Below are 23,575 nucleotides of genomic sequence, written 5' to 3' on the forward strand. Positions count from 1 at the left end.
CACTTTGCTTGATAGCACTAATTAATTCTTTTTTTTTTTTATATATATATAGGCCTAAGTATTACCTTTTTTAAACAAAATTATAAAATTAAGATGAAATCATTATGTAATTCTATATTTTAATAAAAATTTGCAAACTAATACAAGAACCTTAAATATCAGCTTGCAAATAATAATATCACGTTTTGATGGCTGTAAAATCAGTTACCTTCAATACAATCAGATCCGTGGAATCCCATGTCACAACCTTTCATACAAGTCCCATTTATGTGGTTACATTGTTCCAATTTAAGACACGAGCCACATTTCTCAGTACAATTGACTCCATACATTTTTTCATCACATGCTGAAACACACATATATGGTAAATTTTAAAACAAAGACATACTAGTAGCTAAACTAAAATTGACATAATGTAAATCTTCATTTGATTCTTATTTTGCTTCCCCTTTTGGTATTCATTACATTTAAATATTGGATGCTTATTTAGGTATGTCGTCGGTTCTATGAGCGGTGCAGACAAATTGAATACCGCGCGTTAGTGCGGTATGATAATTTGTATGCACGGCTTGGTGTGTTATAGGACCGACGACATCCAAAAATAAGCATTCCAGACTTATATTTATATTTTTATACTGATGTCTATTTGTATGAAATATTTGTGTATCGTCGCTCTAAAGCTATTAGTCAGGGATGTCACTTTAAAGCCATTATTAGATCTTAGTCAGGAATATGAAATATACACAGAACAGCCATTTTCACATGTTATTTAGTTCGCTTCTTGGACTTAAAATATAGTGCCAGAAACTTTGTAAAAAATTCTTTTTTCTATTGACGAATATATATGATATTGCGACTATTTTACATCGTGTTTATCTCGTATTTTAATCGATTGTGTATTCATTTTTATCCTAAAATTCATATTCCACTGGCTGACTTTCTTAGCTTTTTAAAAAGCTAACCTAGTATGATAATAATGTGTAAAGTGTTAATTCCCGCGCTTGCGCAGGGTATCATCTAGTTATACACAAAATTTCAGTACTAGATAGTTCTATCATGGAAGACATCTTAGGAAACTTTTGTGAAACGGGCTCTTGTTATATCGGCTGACAACTGCCAATTGTTTTGGATATTATAAACATTGTACCAATCGAGACTAATTTTTTTTCTATAATTAGCCTTATAATTTACCAATCAATACATGACAGTTTCAGTAAAAACAAAATATCTGGAATTTGAACCGAAATGAAATGTGAAATTTGTAACTTCTGCTTCACATTTAGTTAAGTGCATAGAGTGGATTCACAAAATTCCCACCCCCCCAATTCATATTTATATTACATCTGAAAAGTTCATTATACACACAATTTATGTACAATCATATTCTAATATATATAGTGTAGAGATTCAGATACTCAGCAGAAAATAATTTAACTTCTGCTGAGTATCTGCTCACCCAGTACTAGTATAAATGTTGTCACTGTTTATAAGGTTTATAAGGATAAGGATTATAAGGATAAGGTTTATAAGGATAAGGATTATAAGGATAAGGTTTATAAGGATAAGGATTTTAAGGATAAGGATAAGGTTTATAAGGATAAGGTTTATTTATAATATGCATAATAAGGATTATTTGATTATAACGTTTATTATAAAATCATAATGTATATATCAATAATATTTTTGTATTATGTAGGTCGTGGCCACAATCGCCAAATCACAAAATAAAAATATTACATTAATTTTTTTGTGTGTCTTCATTGTCTATAATAATTATTCAGATAGATACTTATAAGCAAACGTGTTTCAAACTGAAAGCCATTTTAATTTTATTATTATTTTCAATTGATATTCATTTAATAAAACATACGTCATCCTACAAAGTACACAGTAAATTTTCCTTATAACAACTTTTATAACAACCCTCGTTTATACAGTTAGAAAAGCCCTTACGATTTTCGCAGTACATTCCTTTCCATCCGGGCGTACATCCAAAATCACAGGTTCCATTAAATCTGTTACAGCTGTTGCAGTGTTGACTACAGTTGTTAGCGCAGTTTGGACCATACCAACCAGGAAGACAGTCTGTCAGTGATAAACCCTCTCAAAATATATCTTTTTCTCTTTCATATTATCAAGTCATGATATAAGTTTTGCTTTTCGAATATTTTAAACTCTATTAAAAGTTGATACGAACTAATATCGTTTATTTTTTTTTAAATCTTCTATTTTAAATCATCCAGTTTCGTCCTTTTTTTTTTTTTACCTATATCACATTTATCACCAACAACTCCTGAGTCACATCCGTTTGGACAACTTCCGTTCACGTGATTACACTGTACACCTTTCAAACAATTGCCACATGTAATGCTACACGCTATACCGTACTTGTTATCAGCACACTCTGTTGAGGAAGAATAGTTTGAAATTATTAAAATTATGTGCGTGATAGGTTTTCATACGTACTCAAATAGGTATCGGGTCACGTGATCAGGTAATATAAATAGTAGGACCATGCGGTGGCGTGGTACTCTAAGCTCGCTCGCTAGTTGTATGTGTTTTAAGTAAGGTAAAATGAAAGAGGAAGTGGAATGCGGTGATTTTGGGCTGACTTATGGTTTTAAATATTTGTTTTGTGTAAAATGAAATAGATGCTAGCAAGCAGCGTTCCTATGTAATACTTCTTGTGTTTATACATTAAGCACTTTATTGTTTTCCATTTGGACGAACGAACTGAAAATTTATGAGTGAAAAATAAAAATTCTTGGACATTTTCCCTTTTATCGATTTCACATGTATTTCTTCCACGTGTGTATTTTTATTAAAAATCATCAAAATGTGATGAAAGCAAAAACTTGGGAAGACTATAAACATTAACTCTCATGATATAGGTGATTATTACATGTTAATACATAATTTAAAAAAAAAAGGATTCAATGACCAATTTGAAATATCATATGATGCTTATAGACATGACTGAATTATCTCATACGTGTTAAAACAAATAAAACAAATCTTAAATACTTTTAATCTCTTATGTAACAGGAAGGTTGCAAACGATTTCAAAAACAAAAACACCTGTTTTACACTTAGATCCTTTGTACCCAGGGACACAGCCCAGACAGGTTCCATCCACGATGTGACAGTGACCTTCCTGACAGTTCTGTGGACACGGTAAGGAACAGTTCTCTCCATAAAGTCCTGGTGTGGGACAACCTAATGATTGATTGGACGGTTTTTGAATATTTAAAGTAATATTTGAATATCTAAAGTAACATACGTATTTACATCCATTCAGTATGATTCCCTCTCTTTCTTTTTATTTATTATATTGTAGATAAAATACAAACGTCTTGAAGTATAAGCTATATTTTGGCTGGGGTCTAAAACGCGAAGAGGGTTTAGCAAGCCTTAGCCCTCTGACACGTTTTCTTACCACGACTAAGTATAGCTCGCGGTTTTGCTGACGTCACAATAGGAATCGACGCAAAGAGTTGACCGTCATAGTAAACTCATACATTTTTTAAAATGACAAATGAGATATTTAGAAGCATAAAAGGAAATATTTCAAATTGCTTAAATGCAGTTTAATATGTTTTACGGTGCTACCGTTCATGCGAGAGAGAGAGAGAGAGAGAGAGAGAGAGAGAGAGAGAGAGAGAGAGAGAGAGAGAGAGAGTGTCCGTTCCCTGTTTGTAGGTGTGTAATTTCCCACCTTTAAATTTAATGATTTGACTACATGCAATATCTACATAAATGTTTTAACTGTTTATCTTTTTCTCTTTATTCCCTTTTATTTAGATCAAAATGTCCTATTGTTTTTTTCCTCTCTACTCATATACTTAGCTGCCTACTGTACAGGCATGCACAATTAGCTTAAAAATGGAGTAAAGTATAGCTCTTGCTAGTATTTATTTATATAAACTCTATATAAAAAAAAATTAAAAACAAATCATATGTCAATGAGGCAGGTATCGCAGTCTAAACTGAAATAGCTAGTACAAGCATTACAGTTGTTTGATCCGCCTCTAAATTTATCGCGGGAAATATAGCGCGAGAGCACTGTGACGTCATCCATGATTTGTTCGTCTTTGTTTACCTATCTCGACTCAATATACGAAGGTATGGAAGCATGTAACAAATCTCTTTAGTCTCGCCGAAGCATATGCGGTACTCAAAACGTGTCTTCAAACCTTAAGGTATTCAATGTATAATGGAGGGATATTGAACAATTTTGAATCATTTTAAACTAGTTAAATATGTATTGCTAGATAACTATGAAAGTGAAATGAACCAAATTCTCATGACAGACAACATATAGGAAGCCGGTCATTTTGCACCTTAATTTTTTTTAAAGAGTTATCTTCCCTTGATGAAAAAAAGAAAATTTTAACTTCATCAAAATATCTGCGGTAAATGATTAATTTTATTTCATATTTTAATAAAGAGAAAGTTTATGCATGTATTAACCAAGAGAGTTTTTAGAATTTTAAGTTACTTTTTACAATATCTTAAGATAACATACGTTGCCCATAGACTTCAATGCAAAATTCCAGGTGTGATAAGTTGGACCATAATCAAAATTTTGAAAATTCCTTTGGTGGAGTATTTTTATTTATCTAATACCTTCAAAATGATATGATTAAGAATATCGGACCATTCATTTAGAGAGCATTATGGGACGTAGACAAAAAAATTTGTTTGATGAACTGTAGGTTTAGCTCGTTCTTTTTCCCGCACATTGGTTCTGCGAGCTCGCTTCGCTCGCCGGCGCTGCGCTCGCTATTACTGTTTATACAAACATTTATAATTATCAAGTGCTGAAAATTTAAAGATGTCACATACATTGTCACATTCTGTTTTATAAAGTTCTTAACAAACGATCAAATTTTTAAAATTCTTTTGGCTTGAGCTAATTATTTTATACGATTACAAACTTATTATGTCAGTAGTTGCCTGGCAATTTTTTTGCATTGATTGACTCAGAGTTTCATAAAAACAAAAATAGCAATTTTCTGTTTCTTTACAGCCTTTCATTAATTGCATTTGTGCATTTGATAACATTCACAATAATGTCCAATTAGTATTTTTATGTTCTAAAATGTGTTGATCAGCTAGTCTTGTCAATAAATGCATTTCAAATTTTGGTTCTCAGACGTAAGGAAATGATGACGCCGGGCTAACGTCGTAATGAAAATATAAGGCTTTGAGAAATCTTTTAAATATTTAAAGTTGTTTTGCCAAAAATTGGCCGAGAACACATGCTGATTATTTTTTATGAATTGATTCATAATTATCTCCTCTGTTATTGTGTTGAGTATAATTAATTTCGTCTAAATCGTTTCAAAGTTTGGAGCATAGTTTTGTAATGCGTTTCTCGACTAAGATGTGCATTTTACTATATATTTCATTGAAATTATGTTGCTTGATTTTATCAATGACACTGTATTTGAAACATGATAACATTATTACCGCGCAGACAATTCTCAATTAAATTTTAGAAATAAAACTCTGAAACCTATGTATCAAGTGGACAAATTTTTAAGGAAGGTTTTCTCACAAGCAGGTAAACCCGCGAGCTACCTTAAGACAGTATTATCACGTATCTTTTATTTATGACCCTTTCTGTGTGATGTTGCATATATCTTTATTAATTAAACATGTCTTAATGTTTTAATAATACTATATAAATCACAATTTTTGCCTTTGTCAAACAAAAAATAGCCATTATCTGAAAAATCTGGGAATATTTTTTATTTGATCATTTGATGCCTTTTAGCAGTAACTTTCATATGTGGAACAGAAAAAATCCCTACTTGGACAGAAGTTTGAAAAAATGTAAAAAAAAAAAATAAAAAAAAATAAAAAATGTTTCAAGTTGATTTTAAGCAACACCCTATAGGATTCTATGTTAAAAATTAACAAACTTTGAGATGACACCCTAAGCAAGCTATGTGGTAAATGTCTGATTTTTGTTAAATCCTAAAATAATAATTATATATCAGTAGAAATTCATGTAAAAAAATTATTAAAAACATAGGGCAAAAAATTAGACCCTGATAATAAAACATTTCCATGGTTGATGTAGGGTACTTAAGCCCATCTTTTAGGAAATCAGGATACTGAATTTTATGCTCGAATGTAGAGAAATACATTTATAACTATAACCTTTATACATACCATACACTTCCAACTCGCATAGCTCGTTAAATGCACCGTTATTAGAATACCCATCAGGCAATGGGGTGTGAGTCCTGTTGTTGTAGTAGATGACGTATCTCCCGTGTGTGGTACACGTAATGTTGGTAGGGTTGGGTATTGTGTCTCTGGTGTAGGTAGTGTCCTTAAAACATTGTTTCCAATCATTTCTAGTGGTGGTATTTGATACGTAAACCGAGAATCCTAGAAATCGTCTGGTGTATCCGTTGTTCCGATCTAAAACAATAGTTAGTTGTAAATCATGTTTCATGTCAAATCCAGTCAAGATGATACATTTCTTTTGTTCGTTATTATTTAAAATCATTGAGTGTACCATTCAAAATTGCAGGGTCGGTAGTATTTCTTGCATGTCTAATGCATTCTCCTTCAATGAAACCTTTAAACACTGATGGTCTATGAGCGCTCTGTCTGTGTAGGTATTGAAAGTTGTTTGTAGGTTTGATAAATGACTTGATGTCAAGATTGTTAAAGGTTTGAAATCTGAGGCCTTTGTAAACAGTAGAATCAAGAAAGTTCACAGAAGATGGTGAGACTTCAAAGGCACATCGGTCATAGCGAGGTTACTTTCACCAAGAAATCGATCCAATTATCAAAGAAACAACAAACACAAATCGAACAAAACTCACCCTCAATAAGACACCAAAGCAAGCACTGCGTAACTCTACGGTATTGGTTACTTAATTCAATCCTTGCCTTAAAGGACTCAAAAAACGAATTTTGAAGTATTTGGATATTGTACTTAGGAATTCTGAATGCAAATCATCTTTTGAATCTCGACCTATTACAGCTGTCAGCAAGCACAAAAACATTAGCGACGAGATAATCAGGTCTCACCTAAAAAAAGCGTCAGCTATTCTTGCAGACCCCTGATGAGGCTCATAACTGCCGAAACACTCTACAACTAGAAGTACTTGCATATTTTAAATTGTTGTTTGCTTTTTGCAAAACATTACACTATCTTTGTGGTTTGGAGTGTCGGATCGTAATAAATCCCTTACAGGTCTGCTTGATTGATGTCGCTAATTTTCACACTACTACAGTTATTGCGAGATCAAAGAGAGCTGCGGACATTATTCTGATCATGAAAGTACAACTTCAAACCGTAAAAAGTGTTTAAACCTTTCAATTTAGTTTCAGTCAAAACGATGTGTATTGCCTCAAATGTTTATTTTTAGGAGAACAATGCGGCAAAATTAGCTTAAAATTGGATCGATATGACAGTACAGTAATGCTCTTGCTAATATAAATATAATCTCTCTATTAAAAAAAAAATAAAAACATCATATGAGGCAGGTATCGCATTTTGTATTTGAATTGCTAGTACACGCATTACAGATGTTTGATCCACTTTTAAATTTATCGCGGGTATAGAGCGAGATCACTGTGACGCTATACGTTAAAATCTACAATCATGTCTTTCCTATCTCAACTCAATACGAAGGAATGGAAACATGTAAAAAATCCCAACAAAGCTTGTACGGTACTAAGAACGTGTATTCAAACCTCAAGGCATCGTAAATTACAAGTTAAATGTAAGCCATTTTTGACAAAACACTACGGGAGAAAACATTAGAGAGCATGATTGGACGTAGACCAAACAAGTATTCCTTTTAAAGGAATGATCGCCAATTATGATATACTGATAGCTAGAAGCAATCAACATGATCAGTTTGATTTAAAATAATAAAAAAGTACTGTATTTTTACAAAATATAGAATATTTTGAATCTGTACACCATAATTTCATCATTATAAACCGTCAACAAATTTAATTTTGAAATAAATTTGGGGAAAGCCGTTCGTAAACTCCTTGTCTGGTTTTATATTTTTAACGTAATTATTAAATGTAAATGTATCTTCTTCTTCTTCAGAATACTGAGTAGGGCTCTTCAAAGAGCATTAACACGTATACAAAGAAAGAGTTGAATTGAAATAATTTAATGCGACTGAGAAACATTGATTGCCATCATAACTTGCTATTGATGTCGCATTATAACGTAACCTTGTTTATAAATGAAGCCGTCTTCCTAGCTACTATTATGCAACATCAATAGATCGAGGTCAGTTCATGGACCATCTTCTTATGATTGAGGTCAGTTCATCGAGGTCAACTGCATTACTGAATGAATCTTTCGATCGAAATTCTTACGCGTGAGACAAAATGTGCATTCTTGAATTAACAGGTCAAACTGTATTTCATGTATGTTTGCATCTCTTAAGGTAAATGAATTGAAATAAACTGAGAAAAATTATATATAAATACTAAACCAAACTTCAAGTTTTTATAAGAACTACTTATGCAAGCGAAATGTGTGCGCACGAGGAAGCATTTGCCGGATGCCTCATATGGACACAACAGTGATCGGCCGAAGCCGATCACAAAAATTTTGTCGATGAATCTGTAGGTTAATCTCGCTCTTTTTCCCGCGCGAACTGGTTCTTAGAGCTCGCTATAAGTTTTTTAAAAGCACCCATTCTATACTTTGATTTGTGTAAAGAAATAACTAAATAAGTTTTTCTCTCTTATTTGATGGTCAATATATTAGTTTTTCTGTCAATTTATATCTTTATATAAAGTCTTCATAATACATAAGAATCAGAAACATTTTATTATTGGAAGCATAAAAAATAATCAAATATCTTCAAAATTTAAGAAAATTAGAGGGAATGCAGGCTATGCCATATCAATATTAGTTTCAATATTTACTCCAATTTAGTAGTATAAGCTGATAGACATTCTGATATTCTATCATTTCATTGAAGAATAGAATCTTCATATCTTAAACAGATGTCTATATAACTGCAAAGAACTACATTTATTTTGATCATCCGATAAGTTGAGGAAAAAGGTAGTGACATTGACCTGACCTTTATGCAAAAACATGTCGCCCAAATTTTATTAAACTGATAGAATCATTTAGATATATGATCTGTTTTACCGTGTCAAAATTTCATGAAGTATGTTTGATAACGAGAAGACCCCTTCCTTAATGATATTTACATGTTTGTCATTAAGCGGCGTTGTACAAATAACGGTTGTTACATTGCCTCCTAAAATGTTTTACAGGAAAACAGAAGATTTTTTTTCCGAATTTTGGAATCTTATGTATTGCTACAAGTCTACTGATGTTTGAGTCATATTCTGTATAATGATGACAAAGAAGAAATATTTTGTCAATAGCAATTCTTTTCAAAAATACTAAATGTGTATAGAGCAAATTTTCTAATTACTGAGTCTTATTCTGTGAAATGATAAAAATATCAAATATTTTATCAATAATATTTCTTTCAGAATACTTACTGTGTTTAATAGAACAAAATTTACTGATAATATTTGTCATATTATAAAGAATATTCTATGTACGAATTGATTGTTTATTGAGCATGCGCAGATTAAAGTTTTGTAAAAGTTAAAAATGACGTTATTTGTAACGTATTGAAATCCGCTAGCATCTGTGGCTCATCATACTATAACATGGTGTCAGAATTATAGTGTTAAACAGTAGGATCATCGCAGAATGGATCTAGTAGGTATTCCGCAACCGCATTTGCAATGGGACGCATCAAACCCACTCGAGGCGTGGAAGAAATTCAGACGGCACGTGGAAGTTATTTTTGAATGACCTCTCGCTGAAAAAGAGGAAACTACGAAAGCCGAGAAAGATCATTCGAGATTCGAGATTCAAAATACGAGATTCGAAATACGAGATTCGAGATTCGAAATTCGAGATTCAATATCTAAATTAACCAATCAAATCATGGATCTGAAACCTGTATCCTAGCAACATCAAACTGTTCTAAATAAAAATCATTCGTGCATGCTCTTTCCTACAAATAAATGTCATAATAGCTCTTAGTAAATGCTATGTTCACTTCTCCCTACCTAACTAAATAATTATGTGTATTTACTTTTACACAGAATATCTAAGTAGACTAGTAATAATGCAGTGTGCCTCGCGGATCTAAGTGATTTTTTTGCCCTGGTGCATTTCCACCTGATGCGTTTAAACCCTGGGGTATTTCACCACCAGTAATAGTTTAAAACCCGGGTTTATTCACCCCTTTTGTGTAAAAATGCGGTTATGGTAGAGAACTTCATAAGCGTAGCTAATTTTTTCTGTAGGGGGTCCTAGGCCAATTTTAAAATTTTTTACTATGTAAATTTAATAAGCTCCAATTTTCCCGAGGAGGGGGTCCAGATCCCCTGACCCCCTCCTTTCTAGATCCCCGCATGAAGATTAGTACATGTATCTAAATAATCTAAATATAAATAATCTGCCCTGTTTCACTAATAAATATTAGCATTACTTATCGTTTTTATGTATGCATACAGTGATACACTAGTACTATAATTATAAACAAATCATTGAGATATTATCACATCATACGGAATTATTAATAAATACAATTTGTTTTCCTTTTCCTCAGTAAACAACTTATTATGAGTCTTACTTTTGGAATTGTTTTCAATATAGAAGGATACCTACTCTCTACAATTAAAGGTAGGGATGATAGGGTGCCAATTTGTTTACATTGCCGATTTCTTGTGCAGAGAACAGTAAAACTTTTTAAAAATTTGATTGTGCATGAATATTTCAAAATTAATTGTTGTACATGTATTTTGTTATAATTCATTCATTGATATATCAACAAGAAAGAATAAAAGCATATGTTTCACAACCAAGTTAAGTTTCTCTGTAGTTTCCTACCCCCCCCCCCCCCCCCCCCCCGCACCAAAATTGACAATAATTACATATAAGTCATACAAATGTTTACTTTTTTTGTAAGTAAATCTCTAAAGATGTAAATAAGCACTGCAAACAAAGATGTGTGTATTTAATATACTACTACATTACACTAAGCCAGATAAAATGTGATCAGGATGAAGCTACAAGGGGTGAGTGGTGCAAATTTACCAATTTGTCGCCATACACACAGAACACCAAATAAAGAAACTGTGAGTGGTGTGTGGAATGCATAAAAGATGGCGGCAAATTATCTCAAATAATCAGTGCAAAAACCAACAAATAGACTGTTATTTGTTACATATCCTGCAAAAACATTGATAAAAAATGTTATCGTCACATAACATAGCCGATTATGTTAATGTGTACATATGGTCAACGTACATATAATTCTAATGTACATGGAGGCGGACGTATCAGGCGGGGATCCAGAAAATTAAATTTCAAAAATGATCGGTTGAATTACATTAAATGCTTTGAAAATTGTTTTAAACTATCGCACGGGTCAAAATGCATGATAGAAGCTATGTACAGTGTAATTGGAAACTTTCATTTTATATCAATATGTAGTATTACCTATTATAACAAATGAGAATATAGCACAACTGCCACAAGCAATACATGTTCTTTACCGGCACCACCTCCCTCCCCATAAAAAAAATGAAACAACTGTCGTTTTATGTGCTAAAATGTGTGTGGTTCAAGATTTTTCTAAAGGATATACCCGATTAGAATTGAAAAAGAGTCGTACGTTTAAAACTAATTTTGTCAAATTTTTTTAGATTCATTTGGTTATATTTTGGTAAATAGATGCACCAGCGCAGCTCTTATCTATATATAATCAGGCCATAAATTCAAAATATTTTCAAAAATAATTAGCTTTAAATTTAAAATAAATAGCTTAAAGTGGATGAAAAAAAGGAAAGCAAGTCGAACTCGATGAGTGCCAATACCTGTGTTGAATGAATGGTACAGTAGGATATGCGCAAAAAAGTCCCGTCTACTCTTTCCTACCCTATATTTATTGGAATATTAAATCCGATTATAAGAGTCAAATTAAAAATCAAGTACGGATATGTACCAGTTTATCAAAAGTAAAACTACTCATAATTTATCTACAGTGCATCGTTATGGAGCTACACAGAAAGTTTTATTGTAAAAAACCTGGAAAACGAAGAGAAAACAAAGTGGGAACAGAATAACTGGCAAACTAATTAGGACTATATAGCCCCCCCCCCCTCTTGAAATGTATTTACTGAAAACAGATTATTGGAGTACAAGATCCGCACACAATTTAAAGAAAATTTCATGTTTTTTTTTTATCATTTTCGCTAGCTAATGTAAGACATCACAAATACCCCAAACCCCCTCACGGAAAAGGAAATGCTAGGTGATGAGAGCGAGAGAGAGAGAGAGAAAGAGAGAGAGAGAGAGAGAGAGAGAGAGAGAGAGAGAGAGAGAGAGAGAGAGAGAGAGAGAGAGTCGATGTAAATCACAGGTGCGCTAACACCGTTAAAATTAAAGCTTGCTAGTTGGTCTGCCCTACCCTAGCTACCTCCTCTCTTTTCTCCTTTTAGAGGCTTAATTATTGTCTATATACAGGCACGTAGCATCGTTTTTGAAAGTGTGGGGGGGGGGGGGGCAGACTCATCCAAAAAATCTTGACAAGCAAAAAAAAAAAAAGAAAAAAAAGAAGAGAATTTACACTTTTCCAAAATCTTCAAAATCATAATCCGTGGGGAGGGGGGGGGGGGAGGGGGGGGGGGGGGCTGGCGTAGTATATAACTTCAATTTCTCTCCTTATTTCCTTATTTTCATATCAATATCAATTTTTTACATACTCCCAAAAAAGTGCGGGGGGGGGGGGCAACTCCATGATAATTCCATTTGTTATATGTAAATTTTAAAAAAATTGTTGCTGCGAGAAAATGTGGGGGCCAGGCCCCCCCCCCCCCCCCCCCCCCCCTGATGCTACGTGCCTGATATATGCTTGTAAAAAATCAAATCAATTTCAAATTCTAAATCAAAACTGAATTTGACACTACAAAACTCTCTCTATGTCTGTCTGTCTGTCTGTCTGTCTGTCTGTTTCTCCCTCTCTCTCTCTCTCTCTCTCTCTCTCTCTCTCTCTCTCTCTCTCTCTGTCATATCGACAATGGCATTGCCATACCCTACAATACACTATTCTTATCTGGATTTTTTTTAGATTAAACAGATCTTTCTTCGCGAGCCGATTTTAACACAGGTGGGGCGAATACTCTTCGGGTTAAAATTGTTCGGGGGGAAATACATACAGGGCAAACAAAACCACTTAGATTCGCAAAGCCAACAGTGTTATTTCTTATTTAATTGTTTATACTGTGTGGGGTTAATTCATCAATGTTAATTTAACCATTTTATAACCACTATAAAAGAGCTATTAAGACATCTATTTGTAGGAAAGAGCATGTACGAATGATCTTTATTTAGAACAGTTTGATGTTGCTAGGATACAGGTTTCAGATCCATGATTTGATTGGTTAATTTAGATATTGAATCTCGAATTTCGAATTTCGAATCTCGTATTTCGAATCTCGTATTTTGAATCTCGAATCTCGAATGATCCTTCTCGGCTTTCGTAGGAAACACAGAAGATTCGATATTTACTTCTATGGGCAGGAGAAATAACAATACATGGACTCTCAGCGAAGATGAAGGTAAATCGCTAGAAGCACATTTCAAGAAAACGTACAGCCAAAGCATAAGCCAGTCTTTTCGAGATATATTTTCAATAACGAAACAAAAGGTGCAAGACCAGTGGAGCAATATATTACCCGCTTGTGTCTATTAGCTGAAGACTGTACATTTGGTAGAGCAGAAGATGAGATGATTAGAGAACTCCTTGTATTTGGCATAAACTCAACTAAGATGAGAGAGACTGATCAACGAAGGGGCACAACTCACACTGGAGAAAACAATCCAAATTGTTCAGAATTTTGAATACTCGCAGCAGCAGCTGAAGACGATGGGGCTGCCTGGAACAGATAATTCTACCATTCCAAAGGATGTCAATGTATGGACTCGTGGCAGACCTCATTATCGGGGATGTGGCCGAGAAAACATTCACGCTCACATATCTAAGTACCGTCGCACAGGAGAGGAACTTCTCATAGAGGACGAGACGATCATCGGGGACAAGACATAGCGCACGCGCATCTAGATAAGTGTCAGAACTGTGGTTTCGACCATCACAAAGATGCCCGATGTCCCGCAAAAGGAAAGCAGTGTACCAAACGCCGAACGTTGGAATCATTTCTCAAAAGTGTGCAAAAGTGTAGATGAATATGATGATGTGTGTCAATCAATTGAAAATATTGATGTTGATGATGATGTAGATGATGTCATTATGATGGTTTCTTTATTGATTGTATTGCAAAATAATGTGCAAGTGTCACAGATAGTGAAGCATTTGCTGAATTGTATTGGAATAAGGATAAATTCATTTATAGAAGAAGCAGCAGACTTGATTAGCTTGAATCCTAAACACGATTCATTTTGTTTTTAATCTGGTTGGTTATTTTCAGTTGGGTTTGTAAACTCAAATATAATCGGGTTCAGCATCCTTTTTATTTCAATTGGTGAAACAACAAGCATCAACTGTAAAATCAACTATGTATGGCACTTTAAAGATTCAAGAACTCGTCATGGCTTATTTCATCTTCAGCTTGTGCTTCAACAATGGATTGGACTCAGTGTTGGCAAAGTGAATGTGAATGAACTATCTGTTCAGCGGAATTTGCACCATGGCAGGATTTCTCACGTCTTTGATGTAGGCAACTGTTCCTAGGGCCTGCTCAAAGCTTGGGATTAGGTGGTCAACTGTTCTCAGGGTCCGCCTAACCTAGCCATTAACCCGCCTTAATCGTATACATATATGATACATTATTGTTTATGCATTTGATTACATTGACTATTTTCAATAAATGACATTAACTATTGATTGCATTCATTATTGTTGATACTATATTGCTTGAACATTTGTTTGCATTGATTATCATGATTGATTGACATTGATTGAACACTTGATATCGTTTATTGTACAGCCACGTACCTGCGCACCAAGTGGGTGGCAGGTCGTTTTTAAACTATTGGTAAATTTTGTAAAATGAATAAGCCATGACCAAAATCGCCAATTGGTGTTCTGCTGTTGTCTTTTATAATGCATCAGGGTCAAACAAAACTGTAAATTAATTACGTGATTTAGCTACCCTCGAAGTACAATATTCAAAAGCATATTAAAGTGTACAGTTTTATTTTACTAACTTACTCCATCTAACATTATCGGTCCTGTACTGAATAAAGATGTGGTGTATACTGAGTACTCCTCCCAGGTCTACCCTCCATTCTGCTGTTGAGTGATGTTCTGCTGATATAACACACTGTCCTCCATGAGCAGACATGTCTGTATACTGTCCGTCCACAGCACGCTCTGCTCCCCATGACGGATTGTTGTAAGGATGCAGCTGCGATGCATTTTTAAACAAAGCCACATTTTCTAAAAAAAAATAAATATAAACTAAATTGGAAATAATTTAAATAATCGAAATTAGTTTATATTTAACGAAATGATATAAAAGTGGATTATAATTATCTTAAGATAAGACTTAGTTATTTGTGTTACGCTAAGAAAGTTTTGTGAAACAGCTATGACACATCTTAGGAACTTCCTAAGTTATAACTTGGGCATATCTTAAGTTTTATCGTAGGAAACATCTTAGGAAATCTTTGTGAAACGGGCCCCGGATGTTTTGACCTATCTAATTATTTCAGAAATGTGTATCCTTATATATTTTGTTAAACCCCTGTCACACCGGAGCTGCGTTCTCACGGCGATCCCGCTGCGTCCTTAAATAATGTAAAACGCCAAGGTAAATGCAGTAGAGTCTCCTACAGCGCCGTAACAACGCAACGGCATATTCGTCCGTCGCGGTGGGATCGCCTTGAACATTTAAGAACGCCATGCGACGGCGCGCACTTTGAACATGCACAGAGTACGCGCCGTGGCTCGCCGTTTTGATAAACATGCCGTAGAAGTGTAGTGAGGTCGCCGTGACAGCGTCGTAAAATCTCCAACAGCCACGAGAGCTCCGTCGACGCGCTCAAGGAACACAGATAATCGCAGTGTAGACGCAGTGATAAGTCAGTTGCGCTTGCACGGAGACCTCACGGAGTCCTTTGGGATCTCACTGCGTCTCTATCGCGCTCTCACTGCGCATCTACAGCGTTTGAACAAGTTGTTTTCCATTTGACTGCGTTCACACAGCGACTCCAAAGAGCTGTTGCTGCGTCCATCGCGCTCTCGTGACGTTTCTTCTGCGTTTATACCGCGCTCCCACGGCGTTTCTAGTGCGTTGTCATCAAGACCACGAAAACTCGAAAAATGGCTGTTGTACAATAGCAAGCGATGTAATAATTATCAAACTGGATGTAGATGACTATGTAAAAAGCAGCATTTGCTTATATTCCAAGACCAATCAATGGACGTAGATGGAATTCATGCCATTTGGATCAGATGTTTTCACATCTTTTCTATGTTTTCTAACAACTTATAACGGATCTTTTTTGTAGACCTGACTACTAAGAGTTTAATCCTAGTCCTTCACAAATTATTTAGAAGTAACTATCTTTCAATTACAATGTACCTTATCATAAAATCAAAACAATTTTTCAATTATTTATTTACTAGTTGTAAATTCTTGTTTGTTTCTCATACAATTGTACAAATTAATATTAACCTACCAAGAAGTAAAGAATGTCTTGTGAGCGCAGTCAGCGCGCAGAGCACGCCGTGGACGCGCGGTAAAAACTCCTAGCACGTCATGAGCGCTCGACGGAGACTCAGTGAGAGCACAGTTAATCGCCAAGTAGAACTCCGTGGAAACGCAGTTATACGCCGTGGGAGCTCTGTAAGAACGCCTCGGTCGCCGTCAGGATGCCGTGACATCTCCACTTGTGAAATTTTCAAATAAAACTGTGCATTTTTTCTTAATTTTCCTTGTGATCCTACGGCGATTCCATGAATTTTACAACGCCGTGAACACGCCGTGGGGACGCAGCTTGGTGTGACCGACAGTCAGATTGCCTTTTAAAGGATTTCAAAATTTGCTGTTCTCTTTTTACCAATGATTACGACATATTGATAAACACTTGCACGGACAGATTTTTGTTCATTATTTTATTTCATTTTTTTTGATTACGTAATATGACTTCAGACACGGTTGATCCGAGACAATGACACAGGTAAACTTAAAGAGACAGTACGTCGCATCTTATTAAGAAAACGACTTGAAAAAAACCCCGGTCGGGTAAGGCATTTTTGTACTACTCATAATTGTATAAACTTTCAGAAAATTACAAATTTTTCCATGAAATAAATCTTCAAATTAATAATTACGAAGAACCCATAAATATTTACATCGCAAAGTGTTACGGGGTTCAGCATTCTATACTATTACGCATGCGTATTTACAGTAAACAAAACACATGCAGGGCTCGCGAAGATTTCCCTGGACACGTTTGTTGGTAAAAATATGTCTTCATCCGGGTAATAATTGTTCAAAGTTTTTTTTTTTTTAAAAATAGAATTTTTATTTTGTAAGCATGTATTCTGCGTGTTTATCATAGGAGTTACTTCATTTTTGTAAGTGAGGCCGCTTGATGGGTTATTTGACATATTTATATATGTTAATTTTAAAATGAACTGAAATAGGTAAACCATTAATAAATTATCGAAAAGTGATGATGTGTTCCGTTTAGAGGGTCCCTTTTACCTCGTATACCATGGAGACCGTAGTCGGACAAAAATCTTGTTGTTTTCAGCACGTGTCAATTACTGTCAATAAAAATCCACGTGATACAAATAATAAACGATTATTATTTGGTTATTAATTTGGTCTTAATATCTTTTCTAATACAGTGCAACTTTCTTTCGAGCTCTATGATCAGCAATTATACTCCAAATTGCCTAAACTGTTATAATTATACTATTATGTTTTGGTAGACATAATGAAAGGTCATGTTTTAAACAACCATTTTCTATGAAATATGAAGGATAAAAGTAACAAATCTCGAAGTTTTGTCCATTTTTTACGTCAAAATATAAAGTCAGTCAAGGCAAGTAAAAAACGGACGCGTAATGCGACGGTTTGCTGTCATAACGGATATAAGGGTTTGCGAATTACTTTGAAGTAAAATCAGGTAGAACATCTGTATGTTAATTCTTACAGTCGGCGGAATATCACCAGTGACCGTTTGATGATGAGGATATTTTGGAAATTAACTTTGCACAAAATTGAATTCGTGAATTCTTTGTTGAGCTGAAACAATTACCGCGATCTGTTTTCAATTGCTTTCTTAAATTTTGGTTTGTTTCTTCATATAACAAAACAAATGTTGACTGTGTTTTCGGGCAACATTGATTATATTAGAATTAGCCCCCTTAGGACGAAAATATTGCCCTCCCCTTCGCGTCGGGCAGTATTTCGTCCCTCGGGGGCTAATATAATCAATGTTGCCCTCAACCCCAGTCAATATATATATATTTGAATTTCTCTGTGCTTTATGTATATCTTTATCATTCACTATGGGCAGATATCTCTCAATTTGAGAGTTATTGCAATGTTTGTGCTTATTATATGTATATATCTATGCAATGTGTATCGTCCCGATCCTCTCAAATTGTCGTTTAACCGCTCACTGCTAGGAGAATGGGTTCCAGAGGTCGTGAGTTCAAGCCCCGGCCGGGGCTGAGGTGGAGCTCCAAAAAAGGTGAATTTCTCTGTGCTTTATATATATATATATATATATATATTTGCATTTATGGAAAAAAATCGAAGTAAAATGTACAAAACTCACAATTCTGCGTAAAAATAAAACAATGTTTGTAAATGCCGTTTATTTTTAAAAAAGAAAACGTATGCCCATAGATGAAATCGAACAAGGGCACAAAATAAAGCCTGTGACACATAGCCAGCGGTTTAACCTACTGAGCTAACGAGAACTTCAACTTACTGATGTAAATATAGACCACTATGATAGAAATCAATTTGCAATATTCAGGGATAGGGTACCCTTAAAAAAACTTAATACACCATTTTATTCATAAAATTTTATGTGAATATGTAATGCTTAAACAAGCAATGAAGGAATGTATGAAACTATTTAACTTTTCAAATGCTAAACATGTAAAAATACATGTAATGGTGATTTTTTTAATTTAAAAACAATGTACACTGAGTTGTCTACTCATTCTTTGAATAGCAACTTTTATTTTTCTATACTAGTTATTACAAAATTTCATTACCCATTATATCAATCATTGTGGGAAAAGCTTTTTTATCTTGAAACTATAAATTTCAACTGGGAAAAATATATAACCCTAAAATTAAAGAAATGTATGAAAATAATATTGCTGAATTTAACTGTAAGCTACTACACTTTATTGTAAACAAAGATTTGACAATAATAAGTGGAATAGGAATGTATCTTTACTACTAGTATGTGATGCATGTAAGTTAGTCGAAGATACACAGCTGTTGTTATTTAGCTGTGAAATTGTTAATCAAATATAAGAACGAGTAGGGATTTTTTGCACAATAACATTGTACGTTTGTAGCAATAAACTGTGCATGTTTTGTGCATTAGACAGTGTACTCAAAACTGTAAATAAAACATTGATTATAAAAGGCCTCTTGTCCAGCATTCAAGTTGCGACCAGTTTAAGTGTCCAATGCAAAGTGGTTTAATTTTAAAAATAAACAATTTTGAATAACTTCTTTCAATTGATTTCTTCCCTCTAAGACCCATCGATATCTCATTTGAAGACTTTATCCATAGGTTTAAAAATAGGAACAAAAGATTTTGTTTTAATTTTCCGAAGCTTTTTAAAGTAAAAAAAATCAATATTGACATTACTGGATTTATATGATATAGATATCAAGCATTTATTTACAATCAAGTTTCAACTCTACTGTACATTACTTGCAACCCAAACAGATTGTTTACTTTCTTGGCGGATTTCATTACGAAAACTCGGTGATGTGGTGGCGCTATCTAGAGAGCAATTTGAGTTGCGCCTCTTACATATTTACATTTTAATCGAATTAAACAACAGGTAATATACACATCATGGCATTAATACAACTTGAAAACATGTTGACTACCGAATATCGGAACATAATAAACGATGATATTAATTACGAATTAAGTTATAACCTATGGAAAGCACGGAATGTTTTATTCATAGTGTTTTGTAAGGACCTGTACCGGGAGTGAAAAAGTCGACAATTTATATGAAAGCTTTTATGCCATAAAACCAGGCATCGTTGTCGTGAATATTGCGGACCAAAGAAATTAAATAAAACGCAGCTCATTGAACTAACCATAAGCAGGAACGTATATACTAATGGTATAGGCAACTTCTACATTCGCCATGTTTACTTCCCATGCTATCACGCGTTTGTAAAAGTACTATGTTCAATCCTAGTAAAATATATAGGTTTTTAAAACGACCTGGTTAGACCATCGTTTGGGAGGCACTGTACTCGAGAACTTGTGTCTCAACTTGTGTTATTAAAGGCACCGAATGTTTTACCAAAGATCACATATGTGTTTTCTTTTAAAGTTTATATTTACAAGCACTGCAATTGGATCAGCTACTCGCAACTGCAGCCAATCATAAAACGGAGCTTGTCACCGAGTTTTCGTAATGAAATCTGCCAAGGGTTTATGGGGAGCAAAATGGACCGAAAACCCTTGGCTAGCGACGATGTCGATGAACTGATTGTGACTAATTTTGGTTCACAGGGTATATGTTTAAGATTAAGGAATTAAAAAGGAAGAGGACTGTATACTTCCATAGATGTTGTTTAGATATATATAAGAAAGCATTTCATAATATGTAAGAATGAACACACATTTAAATAGAAGTAGCTTTAGTTGGGATTTGATACAATTGATAATTGTTTCTGATACAAACATGAAGGACGATGTAACAGGCTAGCAATGATATCAAAATCAACTAATACCAGAAAAAAATATTCAAATGTATCTTACCGTATGCCAAGACAAAATATATGGACTGTAGTATTGCCAAGACACAGCAGACTAGCCAGGCTGCACCACTCATGGTCGATCAAGATTACTAACAACCAGGAAGTAAGTAAAGATATTCAGCGTCACGGTCGGTAATTTAATGCGACCGTGTTTTTTTTTAAATAATCGGGTACGAGATAAGCTTAATGCTCGACTGCACAGGACTCTGTTGTGTGGTTAGCCATGTGTTTCCATATCAAATTTAAATCATTGCAAACACATGAAATATATAAAGCCATGAGATTATTTAAGATATACTTGGGTGTAATATGACCGCGGAAATTTTTGAACAAATTCACCTTTCGTTTATGTTTCAATTAAGCTAAACGATTATACGTAGTCTGATAGACCGAAAAAGGAGGTCTGTGGTGTTGATGTGGCTATGCTTCTTGTACAGCCTCAAAGTTTTGAAGTGATGGGTGTTGTAAATGCAACATTACCATTTTAAACGGTTGTCGTGTACGCATATTCTTATATTTTTATTTATAAAGATCTATTTCAAAAACAACTGGTGACCCACTTTTTCACTTAGTGTATACCATAGTGTAAGATGACGATATTTGTGTTAAATGAACACGAGCTTTACCTTCCTCATCGCTACGTGGTCTAAATTGTCCATTGTATAATTTGCGGATCTTTCCTCTCGTGTATCTGATTGTTATTTAGTATCTGATTCCAAAAAAGGAAAAGATTGATAAAAAGATTTATTATCAGACATTCATTGTGTGTGACGGTGTTACTTTTTAAAATACCAACTTAGTTTGCCAATAGATTACTTTTTTAACATTTTTACACATATTAAAGTTTGACGGATGATGACACAGCTTATATTATTGATATAAATATCTTAGGTAAAATCGGAGATGCACGATCGGAATTCAACTTCTAAACATTTAAATATTTATTTTTTACCGCCACTGGCATTTAAAAGTCTTTAATATGTCAAAATAATCAAGAATTGTTGTCTAGATAGCTAAATTAAGCCTACCTTTAGCAAATCTTTTGTACTTTTCATATAGAAAAAGATTTCAATGTTTTGCAGTATTTCTTTACATAGTTTATGTCGTCTAGTTTCTGTCGTTGTCAACGAACCTGACATCTGTTATCCGAAGAGACACTATAGTAGACGCTTATTTTCTGTGACGCTAAATGTCCGATAGTTACATGTATTCATTGCTTTAAAAATAAAATCAGTTTGAAATAAGCAGCAGAATTGAACAAATTAATCCGAGGAGGGGTGATGTACAACAAAAAGTAACCTCAACTGGAGAAGATTACTTAGACACAGAACAACTAAGCCAAGAACTGGGATAAATGTAAAAGGTTTGCATCAATGGAAGGCGTCGGTGGGCATTGTAAAATTTATAAAGTATTTTCTTATAAAGCTACTGCTCAAGTTAATTTCTTCCGGATTAAAAAAAAATTAAGGGTGAAATTTTTAAACTCACATGCTTGATTCATTAAGGACGTTGTTTACTCAGGGTTTGAGTTCTCAAATCCGGATTGTTAAAAAGTTCAATTTAATGAGTAAAATTTGTTTTAAATACAAAAAGTATTTATGAAATGAACTATTATTGACATAACAATCGATATTTTTACTAAATTATGGAATTAGGCTCTGACAAAGTTTGACTTTTAGCAAAGCAGAGGAAATTCGGATTAAATTTTTCAAATTTTGTTTTCCACTGAAATATTTTTGACAGTACTATAATATTTAAAGTTAAGATTTTACTTGTTAGTCAACATAATTTTGCATATTTTCTGTTGGTTTTATCTTGCTTTTTCGTTTAGATAATCGTATGGCACACACTACAAAAATATTGAAAAATGCTTAAAAATGATAAAAGACACCATATCTCAAAATTTTGATCATTGACCTCATATTAATTTTATGCCAGGAGAGAAATGTCATTATACTTAGTTTAATACTATAAATGTTTTAGCATTATCATCATTCAGTTTTTTGTTATATTGAATCAAAAATGGGTAGTAATTTGAAAACTGATAAAGGAAATTCGGACTAGAATACCCTAAAAAATTTTGAATGAAAACTTAATTCTTTGTATCTATTTAATGTCACTACCATTCATAAACTGTATTTCATTTGTCAAAGAATTAAACAATTTGTATTATTTTCACAATTAAGAAAATCTCAATCATAGAGTAAATTTTTTATGGATTTTTCTTAAATTTTCAAAAAATATTCAATGGCCATTAACTCAAAAAGTAGGTCATTGACCTACTTATTTGAAAGTGAAGAATAACACTACCATGTAAGGTCTACATCACACAGTAGTTGGTTTTTTATTATCATCAGTGGAATTTTTTTTTCATTCTGAGTAAACGTCATCCTTAATTATGATTATGCCTATCTTTGCAAAAGAAAAATTGCCCCCCCCCCCCGTTTCCGACGCCTATGCATAATTATTGATAAAAAAAACCCCCATATCCATACATGTTGAATAGATTGGCATTTGAGTG

At 33.9% G+C, this 23,575-nt stretch overlaps 1 protein-coding gene across 1 annotated transcript in view; it reads right to left on the bottom strand.

The window, feature by feature from the left end:
• LOC136270613 (receptor-type tyrosine-protein phosphatase alpha-like) overlaps nucleotides 1-21,154 on the bottom strand; it is a 33,014-nt gene extending 11,860 nt beyond the window's left edge. Inside the window, exons 1-7 of the mRNA XM_066068844.1 lie at nucleotides 21,056-21,154; nucleotides 15,270-15,497; nucleotides 6,181-6,435; nucleotides 3,079-3,216; nucleotides 2,267-2,404; nucleotides 1,954-2,085; nucleotides 209-346 (exon numbers count right to left, since the gene is read on the bottom strand). Of these exons, the coding sequence (XP_065924916.1) occupies nucleotides 209-346; nucleotides 1,954-2,085; nucleotides 2,267-2,404; nucleotides 3,079-3,216; nucleotides 6,181-6,435; nucleotides 15,270-15,497; nucleotides 21,056-21,128 (1,102 nt within the window). The 5' untranslated portion in view covers nucleotides 21,129-21,154. The remainder of the gene's footprint in view (nucleotides 1-208; nucleotides 347-1,953; nucleotides 2,086-2,266; nucleotides 2,405-3,078; nucleotides 3,217-6,180; nucleotides 6,436-15,269; nucleotides 15,498-21,055) is intronic.
• Nucleotides 21,155-23,575: the final 2,421 nt, after the last annotated feature.

This window comes from Magallana gigas, chromosome 1, assembly GCF_963853765.1.
Source record: "Magallana gigas chromosome 1, xbMagGiga1.1, whole genome shotgun sequence".
Lineage (NCBI taxonomy): Eukaryota > Metazoa > Mollusca > Bivalvia > Ostreida > Ostreidae > Magallana > Magallana gigas.